This window comes from Staurois parvus, unplaced genomic scaffold (assembly GCF_062004578.1).
Source record: "Staurois parvus isolate SC_StPar_1 unplaced genomic scaffold, SC_StPar_1.0 ptg001326l, whole genome shotgun sequence".
Lineage (NCBI taxonomy): Eukaryota > Metazoa > Chordata > Amphibia > Anura > Ranidae > Staurois > Staurois parvus.
Genome location: NW_028319122.1, coordinates 133,596 through 146,843, shown reverse-complemented (window position 1 = coordinate 146,843; position 13,248 = coordinate 133,596). Strand labels below are relative to the sequence as shown.

The 13,248-nt window shown below is 41.8% G+C and overlaps 1 protein-coding gene across 1 annotated transcript in view; it reads left to right on the top strand.

The window, feature by feature from the left end:
* LOC149436986 (RNA polymerase-associated protein RTF1 homolog) overlaps positions 1 to 13,248 on the top strand; it is a gene marked incomplete at its 5' end in the record, with an annotated part of 239,410 nt that overhangs the window by 133,045 nt on the left and 93,117 nt on the right. The window contains 2 exons of the mRNA XM_089661209.1: positions 5,439 to 5,516; positions 7,622 to 7,717. Coding sequence (XP_089517335.1) covers positions 5,439 to 5,516; positions 7,622 to 7,717 — 174 coding nt within the window. The remainder of the gene's footprint in view (positions 1 to 5,438; positions 5,517 to 7,621; positions 7,718 to 13,248) is intronic.

Genomic DNA, 13,248 nt, shown 5'->3' with positions numbered 1-13,248 from the left:
AAGTAGTTAATTGTTAGGGTAACTCAGCACCAGATTGCCGATGACTTGCTCCCTATGTTATTTCATGAAACATATGTCTGTGGGGTTCTACAAATGCTTGTTGCTACCTTACCTCCTTAATGCTGGCAAATGCCTCATACCGATCCACAGGAAGTCTCCAGTAGTGCCTAAAGTCAAAAAATGGCTACAATATCTGAGCCTTGTGGTTAGATTTCCTTTCCTCTGACATGTATGAGCAGCACAGTGGCTAAATGGTTAGCACTTTTGCCTGGCAGTACTAGGGTCGTTGGTTCAAATCCCAGCCACGGCACCACCTTCCTGGAGTTTGCATGTTCTCCCTGTGCCTGCGTGGGTTTTCTCTCACATGCCAAAGACATGCTGGTAGGTTAATTGGTTCCTGTCTAAATTGGCCCTAGTATGTGTATACATGAATGTAAGTTAGGGACCTTAGATTGTACACCCCTTGAGGGTTAGGGATTGATGTGAATGTGCAATATATGTGTAAAGTGCTGCGTAAATTGACAGCGCTATACAAGTACCTGAAATAAATAAAATGTATAAGCAATTAATAGCGATTGTACCGATACTTGTGCTTTTCCATTTCTCTTGAGAAGAGATTAAATGGGATATAAATACATCATTGGTTCGTATAGTAAACTGTGTAGTTATTCACCCTGAGGTCATCACAGAGGATAAGGGGCACTCTTTATGTCTGGAGGAAAAGAGATTTAATCTCCAAATACGTAAAGGTTTCTTCACTGTAAGAGCTGTGAAAATGTGGAATAGACTCCCTCTATAATTGGTTCTGGCCAGCTCAGTGGATTGCTTTAAAAAAGGCCTGGATTCTCTCCTGGATACACAGAATATAACTGGATACTAAAATGTGTAGGTAAAGTTGATCCGGGAAGGAAATTTTTTCCCCATGCGGGAGCAAATTGCCTCCTGCTTTTGCTGGGTTTTTTGTCTTCCTCTAAATCAACTGTGGGTATAGGATTATAACTTTTTTTTTTTTTGCTTGTTTTAATATGGCTTAACTGGATGGATTTTTGTCTTTTTTCAGCCAGACTGACTATGTAACTATGATGTTTTGTTTTTTGGGAGTAGGAGGGATGTTTTGTTCTCTCCACTTGCATTTCCCTTGGTAGATCCTACAGTTTGATATGCTTTCTGCACTACTTTGCAAATCTGTTGATGGAGAAAATCCTCTCATCTGGGTTGTAGGTCTCTGGAATTGTGTTATCGGTTATCGTGAATATTCATACTGGGAATGTCTGTATTGTCCTACATCTTTGATTATGTGAAAATTAAGATTTTACAAAGAAAAAAAAAATGGATTCCCTGTTCACAGTATACAGTGGGGTAAAAAAGTATTTACTCAGCCACCAATTGTGCAAGTTCTCCCACTTAAAAAGATGAGAGAGGCCTGTAATTGGCATCATAGGTAGACCTCAACTATGGGAGACAAAATGAGAAAAAAAATCCAGACAATCACATTGGCTGATTTGGAAAGAATTTATTTGCAAATTATGGTGGAAAATAAGTATTTGTTCACCTACAAACAAGCAAGATTTCTGTCTCTCACAGACCTGTACCTTCTTCTTTAAGAGGCTCCTCTGTCCTGCACTCATTACCTGTCACCTGTTTGAACTTGTTATCAGTATAAAAGACACCTGTCCACAACCTCAAACAGTCACACTCCAAACTCCACTATGGTGAAGACCAAAGAACTGTCGAAGGACACCAGAAACAAAATTGTAGACCTGCACCAGGCTGGGAAGACTGAATCTGCAATAGGCAAGCAGCTTGGTGTGAATAAATCAACTGTGGGAGCAATAATTAGAAAATGGAAGACATACAAGACCGCTGATAATCTCCCTCGATCTGGGGCTCCACGCAAGATCTCACCCCGTGGGGTCAAAATGATCACAAGAACAGTGAGCAAAAATCCCAGGACCACACGGGGGGAACTAGTGAATGACCTGCAGAGAGCTGGGACCAACGTAACAAAGGCTACCATCAGTAACACACTACGACATCAGGGACTCGGATCCTGCAGTGCCAGACGTGTCCCCCTGCTTAAGCCAGTACATGTCCGGGCCCGTCTGAAGTTTGCTGGAGAGCATTTGGATGATCCAGAAGAAGATTGGGAGAATGTCATATGGTCAGATGAAACCAAAATAGAACTGTTTGGTAGAAACACAACTCGTCGTGTTTGGAGGAGAGAGAATGCTGAGTTGCATCGAAAGAACACCATACCTACAGTGAAGCATGGGGGTAGCAACATCATGCTTTGGGGCTGTTTCTCTGCAAAGGGACCAGGACGACTGATCCATGTACAGGACAGAATGAAGGGGGCCATGTATCATGAGATTTTGAGTGCAAACCTCCTTCCATCAGCAAGGGCATTGAAGATTAAACGTGGCTGGGTCTTCCAACATGACAATGATCCCAAACATACCACCCAGGCAACGAAGGAGTGGCTTCGTAAAAAGCATTTCACGGTCCTGGAGTGGCCTAGCCAGTCTCCAGATCTCAACCCCATAGAAAACCTTTGGAGGGAGTTGAAAGTCCGTGTTGCCCAGCGACGGCCCCAAAACATCACTGCTCTAGAGGAGATCTGCATGGAGGAATGGGCCAACATACCAGCAACAGTGTGTGCCAACCTTGTGAAGACTTACAGGAAACGTTTGACCTCTGTCATTGTCAACAAAGGATATATAACAAACTATTGAGATGAACTTTTGATATTGACCAAATACTTATTTTCCACCATAATTTGCAAATAAATTCTTTCCAAATCAGCCAATGTGATTGTCTGGATTTTTTTTCTCATTTTGTCTCTCATAGTTGAGGTCTACCTATGATGCCAATTACAGGTCTCTCTCGTCTTTTTAAGTGGGAGAACTTGCACAATTGGTGGCTGACTAAATACTTTTTTGCCCCACTGTATGTGTGTAAATGTAGAATTACAATAATCTACATGGGGGGGGCCTAACCAACAGTTCCACGACTCCTTGTTGTTCTTTACACTGAAGAAAGTTCTTCATGACATTGGCTGTATGCTTTGGGGGGTTGTCCGGCGGCAGAATACATTTGTAGCCATCCCTGGTGCTGTGGCATGATGGGTATGTATCTGGTTATATTTCTCGGCATTGAAGGCACCATTGATACTGACCAAATTTCTAACTCCATTTGAAGAAATGCAGCCCCTAACTTGTAAGAAAACTCCACTGTGCTTTCCTGTTGCCTGCAGACACTCATTTTACTGCTCTGCAGACTTGGGTGAACAAACTGGATCCTGCTACAAGTATTTCAGATTTTGACTTATGAGTCCAGTGCACCTGCTGCCATTTTTCTCCACCCCAGTTCCAATGTTTTTAGTTGAGTCGCTTAGCCATTTTTCCACATTGCAGGTATGGCTTTTTGGCTGCAACTCTTCCATGAGGACCACCTCTGGCCAGGCTTCTCTGGACAGTAGATAAGTGTATGTGGGTCCCACTGGTTCTGCCAGTTCTGTGCTGATGGTACTGCTGTTCATCTTCCGATATTGAAGGAAAGTGAGCATGATGTGTCTTCTATCTGCTGCATTAAGTTGCCTTGGCTGACCACTATTGCCTATTTTTTTGTGCTTCTTCTTAAGGACTTGAGCAGCACGTCTTGAATCCCCATTTAAGCTTTGAAATATTTTCCTTGGAGAGATCTTGCTGATGCAGTAGAACTACTTTGTGTCTTTTTCCTGTGCTCAGTCTTTCCATGGTGTATGACTTGTGACACGAAACTGTTTAACACAACCTCACCTTAGTAGCAGAGTTTGACTGTCCTTCGCCCAGTTTTAAGCTTCCTACACAGCTGTTTTCTGTTGCATTTAATGACTGTGTTTTAACCTATTTTCAAATTGATCATTTGCATCTGCTTGGTATAATTGGTTAAACATACAAAATCCATGACTTTATGCTAGTGTAAGAATTCATGCTGGTTTGAAGTCAAAGGGTAGTCGCACCAAATATTGATTGGCCAGCACTACAGAGAAAAAATATTTGGGAGTACTTATCTCAGATGATTGCAAAATGAGCAAACTGTGTGTCCAGGCAGTGAGAAAAGCAAATAGAATTCTAGGATACATCACTAGATGGGTCATCAGCAGGATGGAGGCCCTGATTTCCCTGTATAAATATTTTAGTTCTACCTCATTTAGAATACTGTGTCCAATTCTGGAGACCTTGATTACCGAAAGATATTGATAAGAGACGAGTCCATAGATTGGTAACAGAAATGGTGAACGTTCTGTGGGATACAACAGATCAGAAAAGACTTTAGGAACTTAATATGTACAGTCTGGAGGAAAGAAGGGAAAGGGGAAACACGGTCGAAACCTTTAAATACATTGGGGATAAGGTTTAGGAGGGCACTATTTTTAATATGATACCAAGATCAAAAACACGGGTGCATGACCTCAAATTAACAGGAGGAAAATCAAGACTATTAAAGTATTTTTACCAAAAGGGTAGTTAAAGCTTGGAACAGGCTTTCAGCAGAGGTAGTGAGTCAGTCAACAGTTAAGTGTATTCAGTCATGCTTGGGACAAACATAAGAGTTATATACAGACAAAGAAAAACAAAAAATACAAAAAGATTGACTTTTATTTTTAATGTATAACATGATGGGCCACTTGTTCGTTTTTGTTTTTTACCCTTGACTTATCTGTTTTCTATGATTTCGTTTTTTCTTCTTTCTTACTTTTCATTTTGTAAAGTGAAAAATAAACGATTACATATTTTGAAAGTATTCTTACTTTACAGCATTTCTGCACACCTGCCTGAATCTTTTAAAAAGTACTGTATGCATTAGTTTCTCTTTGGTAATGACATAATTATTGCAGATTAAACAAAACCATAGCAGAAATGTAAAAAGTGCTCTAATCTATAGACGGTATTAAAGTACATGAGCAGACGTTAAGAAGTTCGTTTTTTTTCGTTTGGAGAAAAAAATGTTCTAAATGGATAAAGTGGTATATTTCTAACTCAGTAGCTGCAACTCGTGGAGGTAGAAAAATGGCAGATCAACAGTAGATACTTGGTAGCTTGGTGTGCCTACGTATTGTGTATATACTATGGCAATTAATACTAGTAAAGTTGGCTATAGAATTGTGATGCCAGTCAGTCATGCAGATGTGAACTCAACTGCATAGAACAACATCTGTAAGCCACTCTGTAGCTAGAAGACAATAAGTGGCTTTTCATACCGCATACCCCAGGGGAAACACAGTTTAGACTGGGTTTCCAGATTAAACACACATTAGGCAATTTTCATCTATGGTAGTTTTCAAGCTTACAGTAATAATAACTCTGAAAAACATCTAAAGATTTACACGTGTACACCTTGGCAGTAACTGTAATGTCATGCGACTTTGTCTTACCTAAAGCATTGTTCCCTTCTAGGCTGAAAGTCAGAGCATGAAGCAACAGCAAATGGATCCGTTCACTAGGAGACAATGTAAACCAACAATGGTGTCTAATGTAAGTGTTTTCAGCAAAAATGTTCATGTTTATAGACCTGTAACATTATTTTTTGTGGTTAGGTTTTGTTGTTTTAGGTTGTAGGTTGTTTTAACCACTTCCTCCCAGTCGCTCACTTCACTGCAGAGCTATCTTTCACCTGCTTTGTTCACAGGACACAGTGGATAACAGATCATTGTATTGGGCCAGTCCTGGTACCATGTGATCACTGTGACCAATCAGAGATCACGACATTTGTACTCATTGTATATTATTATGATCTCTGTGATTGGTCACAGTGATCACATGATACCAGGACTGGCCCGATACAATGATCTGTTATCCACTGTGTCCCGTCACAGTGGCCAGTCACAGCACATCTTTACCTGAAGGCCAATCACAGCTTTTACAATAGTACACCCTGTAAATTAATGGATGCCGTTCATAAACATTATTGCTTATAACAGCGATCATCACTCTTATAAGCAATCTTAGTGTAACAAAAAAAAAATCCTGATCAACTACCCAGACTAGTACAGTGTCACTATGGTAACGCTGCTCTGGTCATGGTATGCAACACAAAAAAAAGTGAAGAAAATGTTAATATATTTTTTCATACTGTCACCAGTCAGTATCTTATCACCGCCACGCCAGTAATATTAAGCTCTACAGCTCTGGTATGTTATTTTAAATGAAATGAAAAGTATGTTATTTTAAATGAAAAAAAATTGTATTTAATTTCTTTTTCAAAAAATTGTGACACAACATTACAACTTTAAAAGACTCGTCATGCCTCTTACTAAATACCTTGGGCTGTCTACTTTCAAAAAAATGGGTAATTTTGTGGGGTCTTTGTATTGTCTTGGCATTTTGGGCCCTCAAGAAATGACAGGCAGTCAGTATATCAGGAAACAAACCATTTCTCAGCACAAGGACTTGCTGGGTGCCAATAATAATTTTATTGGGCCACAAGGCTGCTGAATAAATACATAGAATTTATGGCACAAACAGATTGTCCAGTACGTCAGATGTCCATGAAAACATTTTATTTGAAATTCCCCAAAAATTCACAGTATGTCATGAGAGAATGAATATTCCAAATCCACAGCGCATAAAAGTATGTATCATGAAAAAGAATTTTTCATCCTTATTGTGGATTATGTTTGGCACTCAGCAAATGTGTCCTTTTTTCCAAAGAAATGTAGCACAATATAGTTTGGCCTACATTTCTGGAAAAAAAAATATTGCTAAATTTTATAACCCAAAAAATTGGTGAATACCATCAAAAGAGCTTTGTTTAAAAAAAAAATATTTTGTGTACAGAGTTGCATGGCTGAGTAATTGGCATTTAAAGTGTGACAGCACTGAAATCTGAAAATTGGCCTGGGAGGACGGTGGTGAAAATGTCTGGTATTAAAATAGGTAAAGCTGTACTGAAATGTCTTAGGTGAAGGAGGACTAGGGAAATGGCACTCTTTTTTTATCTCTATAATTTATGCATCATGCAAATTCTTCTGCAGCCTAATTTTTCTGGTCCAACGTGCCTAGTGTGACTCCAAAGAATTATACTAGGCACTTCTTCCAAGAATAGTCGGCAATTTGTGGCAATTGGTGAGTAGAGGTAATGAAAGTTGTTGAGCACTTGGCCTGCATCCATGTAAAATATTTGGGAAATAAAATTTAGGTTCCATTTTAAATATCTTACTGGTGACTGTTTATGTAACCTTGAATTACAAGCTGGTTTATGTAGAAGTTTAAGAACATTAGTGGAGGAAATTGTCTTAGTAGATTGTAACCGAAGACTTTAACAATAGGCTGTAATAGCAGTGATGATTTTTATTTTTTTTAAACAGTTGCCTCTAATAAACTAATCATTGACATTATAGTACAACCTTTTGCCAAACATGGCATTAATATGTACATTAACAGTGTTTTTGGGCATAAATACCAGAATACTTGATACATGTGGATGCTGATATTAGTGCTTTCAAATATAAAGTTTTTCCTATTTGGTGTAGTGCTCATTTACAACGAAGTCAAATGTTGCTTGCCTTTTGTGTTATATATTTTCTGTCAACAGCTGCAAATGTGTGAAGACATTCTAACGTATAGTTTACTTATTACAGTCCAGAGATCCTGCAGTCCAGGCTGCTATTATTGCTCAACTGAATGCAAAGTATGGATCAACTGGTATTCTGGACACATCCAAAGATATAGCCACGGTAAGAAGTAGCTCTGTCTGCACATAAAAGCCTTTGCAATGTTATAACATTAATTCTTCAGTCTTCCATGGCCATATATTTTGAGTTACTGATGGTGTTTCACCTTTGACAGGAGTTAAACATTTTACTTGCTTTTTACCTGTACATATCTTTGGGATCAAGCGGTGATACCAGGATCATGGCTCCTTGCGGCTTCTGCAGTGCACGGAAGGCCCCAAACCCTCCACCACCTCACTCACTGCTGCTCACCGCCGTTCCTGTGCTCTCCTGTGCGTTCAAGGAGCTGGAGACTGCTGCGACCTATCGGTCTGGTGAACAAGTGGGAGAAAGGTGCATCCTAAGTTGCCCCCTCTGTGATGAATTAAACCAAAAGCGATAAGGATTTCATCACTTCCTGTTTCGGTTTGTTGTTTACAAGCCATTACCAGCTTGTAAAACATCTGACCAAACCAGTCTTGGTCATAATTCTTTTGAGCTATAAGGATAGTGATACAGAACTGCGCCACAGTTTTTACCAAAGCGAAGCCGCAATTTTATTTTTTTCTTTGTTTAAACCTCAAAACTACATAATTTATATACGGTGGACAGGGCTGCTACTTGTATACCCATTAAAAAGTTAATTGGGAGGGGTGTCACTCACGAGCAGCAACTTAAGATGGCCACGTACTGAACTCGCTCCTCACCGTCAGGACACATCCACCAGCCTACAGCCTCACAGAGGGCCTGCAACCAGTCACATCACCTGGCCACAGACTCCCGCAATCTCAGGGCAACCCATGGGAAAGCCCATAATGTCCACCTGAGCATCTAGCGCTAAACAGACGCACGCAGACTGGGACCCAGACGAGGGCCATCTTGGAGGCACCGGCCATGAGCCCAGATCCCTTCTCACTAATACTAGCTCAGGATTCTGCTCACCTCCCAGAGATAGGTGAACATCAAGAAGAGCCCCCGATGTCTCCAGCACCGGCCCTGCAGGATTCCGAGCTCCTGGCTCGTCTTAAGGCTATGTTGCAAACCGATCTCTCGGCTGCCACATCTAAGCTGGCTGTGCACCTGACCAAGGAGATCTGCTAGTTGAAGTCCTGCACCAATGACTTAGAAGACAAGATTGAGGCTGCCACAATGGTCCTGGGAAACCATGAACAGGATCTCACTCATCTTACGAAAGAACTAGAGGTGGCCTTGCTTCATCTGGAGGACTTAAAAAATCAGTCCCGTAGCGTGAACCTGTGCCATTGCGGCATCCCTTAGTTCATAACCGACCTCACTTCCACAGTTACTACCCTGTTCCAGGAACTTGTGCCAGCTATCCCTATTATCTGCCTTGAGTTCGACCATATCCACAGGGCCCTGGGCCCCAACAGAATGTAAGGTCCGGCTCGCAACATAATCATCAAGTTTACATACTATTGCACCAACGAAACGCTCTTGCTTCCGAACAGGGATACTCCAGACCTCCGGGTCCAAGACCAAACTTCAATCCTGAAATGCTGACTGATGAAGCCCTTCACCTCAGCCCTGCTTGTCCACCAGATCAGTTACTGCCGGGTTTCCCCTTCAAGCCTTCTTTCTCCTTCAAGGGCTGCAGCCATGTGGTGACTTCACCAGAAGAGGAGCAATTTTTCCTTCGCCTACTTTTTCCTCTTTTTCCTTCACCTACTCCCATCTGGCAAAAGACCATTGGAACACAGCAAATCCACCACCTAACAAGCCACTCATGGGAGAAGGCAAAAGGGTACAAATGCTCTCTTCCCAGCACCCCTTCTGCATCTGGCTCACCACATTCTGACCCGGGATGAACCTTGGTGCCATAAGTCTTGCTTGTTCAACCTTGACCCAGCCGGGTCTTTTTGGCATCTACCTCTGTGTTTAACCTTACTAGCAGTAATTCCGAGTGTGACTCAGGGTTAATTTACAGTACCAAAAGTGGTAACCCCCGAGCCACACTCGGGATTACTCTATAGTGCTTTTCCTGTTATCTTTCGATCCTTACTTTGCCCTGCGATGTCCTCCCGCTGTGTCCCCAGCCATGTCCTCCGGCCAATGCCGGCATCTCTCGGGTTCCATTCCCTGCGAGCATCGGAACGTAGGGGGGTGGAACCAGCAGGTTATTCAAAAAAGTTAAAACATGACATACACACAATACATTGTAATCTCTTAGTATTACATTACTGTATCAAACCATTTCACCTCAATTTTGTCCAGTGCCATGCCTGCACTTTTATCTTTCTTTCTGCCTGGAAACTTGAGAACATTCATGGCATCCACAAAGCATCCCTTTTAGGTCAAAAGCAGTTTTAGACCAGGTAGAAAACAGCAATAGTGAATTATAATCACTTGCAGAATTGAGCGATAGTTATATATGGGGAAATTCGTCATCATACTGAAAACGATTCTGCGACTGAGCTCAATGATGTACGAACTTGGTGCTCTATTTAAAATTTCAGTGTGTTTTGGTTTGCTTACATTATTGAATTAAATGTATTATATTATTTTTTATACTTATTTATTATTTTAATTTATGATTTCGTGTTTCAAACCTTATCATACCCGGCATGGTTACTAGACTCTTGTTTGGACAAATTTACTGTAAGTAAATTACAGAATTACAGGCCTACAATATAAAACAAATTTCCATGTAAAACAATGTACCGCTCTGACATTCAAGAATATTGATTAGTTAGACCGCCAGGGAGGGTTAAACCCCAGGCAGAGGAGGTTAACTGTCCCTGTTATTGATTCAGCTGTGGCTACACCATTGCACCCCCCCTTTTCTTCTTTATTTTTTTCCTCCACATTTTCCTTTTGAGCCCTCGCCACCCTACTCCTGTAGTTTCTCAGTTAGGCAATCTGCCCAGGGAGCTGCACTCTCCCCCACAGTAGCCTGCTGCCTGGGAGTGTGATGTAGCGGCCCCAATAGACCTAGGGGATTGAAGTAAGGCCTGGTCCAGTGTGTTCAACACGGCCACCATGGAGGTGGCCTATAAAGTCTTCCTCTACTGATACTGGGTGCCAGTCCGTATTGTTCACTCGAACCCTTCTTATGTGTGTTTTTGTGACTGTGGCTGGCGTGGGCATAGGATTAATATCTGGTGGACCTGCCCCCGCTTAGTGGACCATAAGGTCCAGGGTCTTCGGCCTCCTTTCAACCCTCTTCCATATGCCTTTTCACAAAAAAGGTAGACAAGCGCTTCTCCACTGTCCAATCCCTGGACTCTTCTCCTATGAGCAGAATTTGGCCTTGTACTTGTTTATAGCTGCAAAGTGGCCAAAAGTAGAGCTTGGAAAAACCCTCAGTCCGATTTGGGGAAGTGAAGAGCATTCTGACTACCCTAATGGTCCATGAGAAAATGACTAGTATTCTTCACGACATCCATTCTAAATTACGTAAGGTTTGGGACCCCTGGTGGCCTATGTCCTTCCGTACTGCCCCCAGTCACTCTGACGCTTGCTAGCATAAAGGACTTTTCACTCTCCTTCCTGGCTCTAGTTCCTTTCTCTCTCTCTCTCTCTCTGCTGTTTTTTCTTTCCTCTGTGCTTTCCCTTCCTCTCCCCTCCACTTCTCACAACCCCCACCCCACCCTCCCTCCCTATTTTTTTTTATTTTTTTTATTTTTATTTTTTTTTACTAACTGCAGCTTCAACAATGTCTTTTAAGAACCTCTTAAAATGGTTATTTCATATCTCATTGTGTCACATGAGGTAGGAAGAGAAAAGGGCTCTCATAGTCTAAAATTATCTAAAACTCTATATTCCATAGCAATCCAAAACACTCATATTTATGTGGGTCTCCACTGACACTACAGGTCCAACTTTGGCTGTGATTCCAAGCTGTGAGTACGAGTCCAGCGTGTGTGGTGATGTCACGTCCAAGCCCCGCCCTACATGATTCGTCACCCAATGTCCTCCAGGGGATTTTTGAAGCTGCAGATCATCACTCCCAGAGTCTCATGTGCCAGAGGCTGGTTTAGAATATTACCAGCATTGGTCTCTGGTGAGTTTTAGTACTTGTGCTGATGGAGAGCACATTTGAGGGAATAAGGAAGAATTTGTGAAGAATGCACACAGGGTTCTTTTGTTTCACAGCTTAATATATGGGACACAAACAGTTACTTTTGCATGAAAGATTTGCCCTGGTTTTGAACAATTATCACATGATACTTTGTGTGTGCATATATAGGAATTTGTATGTATGCACATTGCACTTTTTAATTTTTTTGGTTTTTTTTAGCATATGATTTTGTGCATATTGCACTGATATATTGTTTAAATGAGTTGTGTTGCAAGTATTGATATATTGTCTAAAGGAGTATACAATTCATTTTTTAATGGGTATACAAGTACTAGTGCTGTCCACTTTATCATTATTTTGAGGGCAGAGGGGAAAACTGGAGCCTAATAGACCCCAGATCTCTCAGTAAAAAGTACCTGTCACTGCCCATTGCGATCACAAGGAATGATGTTCATTTTGTGTAATAACAGTGAAGTTGAACCAAAAATAATTTAAAGAGACTGTACAAAAATATGTAAAGCTTCCCTCCCCCCAATGCTCACTCTCACAAATGTGAACACATATGTACAGTGGATATAAAAAGTCTACACACCCCTATTAAAAAGTTGATCTGTGATGTAAAAAAATTGAAACAAAGATAATTTAAAAACATTTTTCACCTTTAATGTAACCTATAAACTGTACAACTCAGTTGAACAACAAACTGAAATCTTTTAGATGGAGGAATGTAGAAATAAAAAAATTAATATGGTTGCATAAGTGTGCACACCCTTAAACTAATACTTTGTTGAAGCACCTTTTGATTTTATTACAGCACTCAGTCTTTTTGGGTATGAGTCTATCAGCATGGCACATCTTGACTTGGCAATATTTGCCCACTCTTCCTTGCAATAATACTTCAAATCTGTCAGATTGCGAGGGCATCTCTTGTGCACAGCCCTTTTCAGATTACCCCACAAATTAATCTTCATCTGGTGAAGCCATTCCTTTGTTGATTTGGATGTATGCTTTGGGTTGTTGTCATGCTGAAAGCTGAAGTTCCTCTTCTTGCAGAAGCCTGAAGGTTTTGTGCCAATATTGACTGGTATTTTGAACTGTTAATAATTCCCTCTACGGGGGCGTGTCCAAGATGGTGACCAGACGAGTCGCATGACCTGAAGCTCCGGCGGCACACATCACCATCCACCGGCATCCAGGTCATATAGGAGGGCAGGGGCGAGCGGGATACTCACCCGTCCCTGCTGCATCACGGCTGGGCAGCTTAAGGCTTTTTTGGCGCCGTTCTGAGGCGGCGATCTGTTGCGGCCGAGTGGAGCCGCGGAGCCCTCCGGCGCATGACGGGCCGGCTGGCAGTGGTGTGACGGTTGGTGCAGGAGTAGGAAGAGGGAGGACTGGCCGCCCCCCCTCCCGCTCGTTCTGTGGATGACCGCTTGTCGTCCCTCCGTGCCTGTCAGGACGTTCTGGAGGAGCATCAGTGTCCCCTTCCCTCCCCCCCATATGTGATACAGGGGTGGCG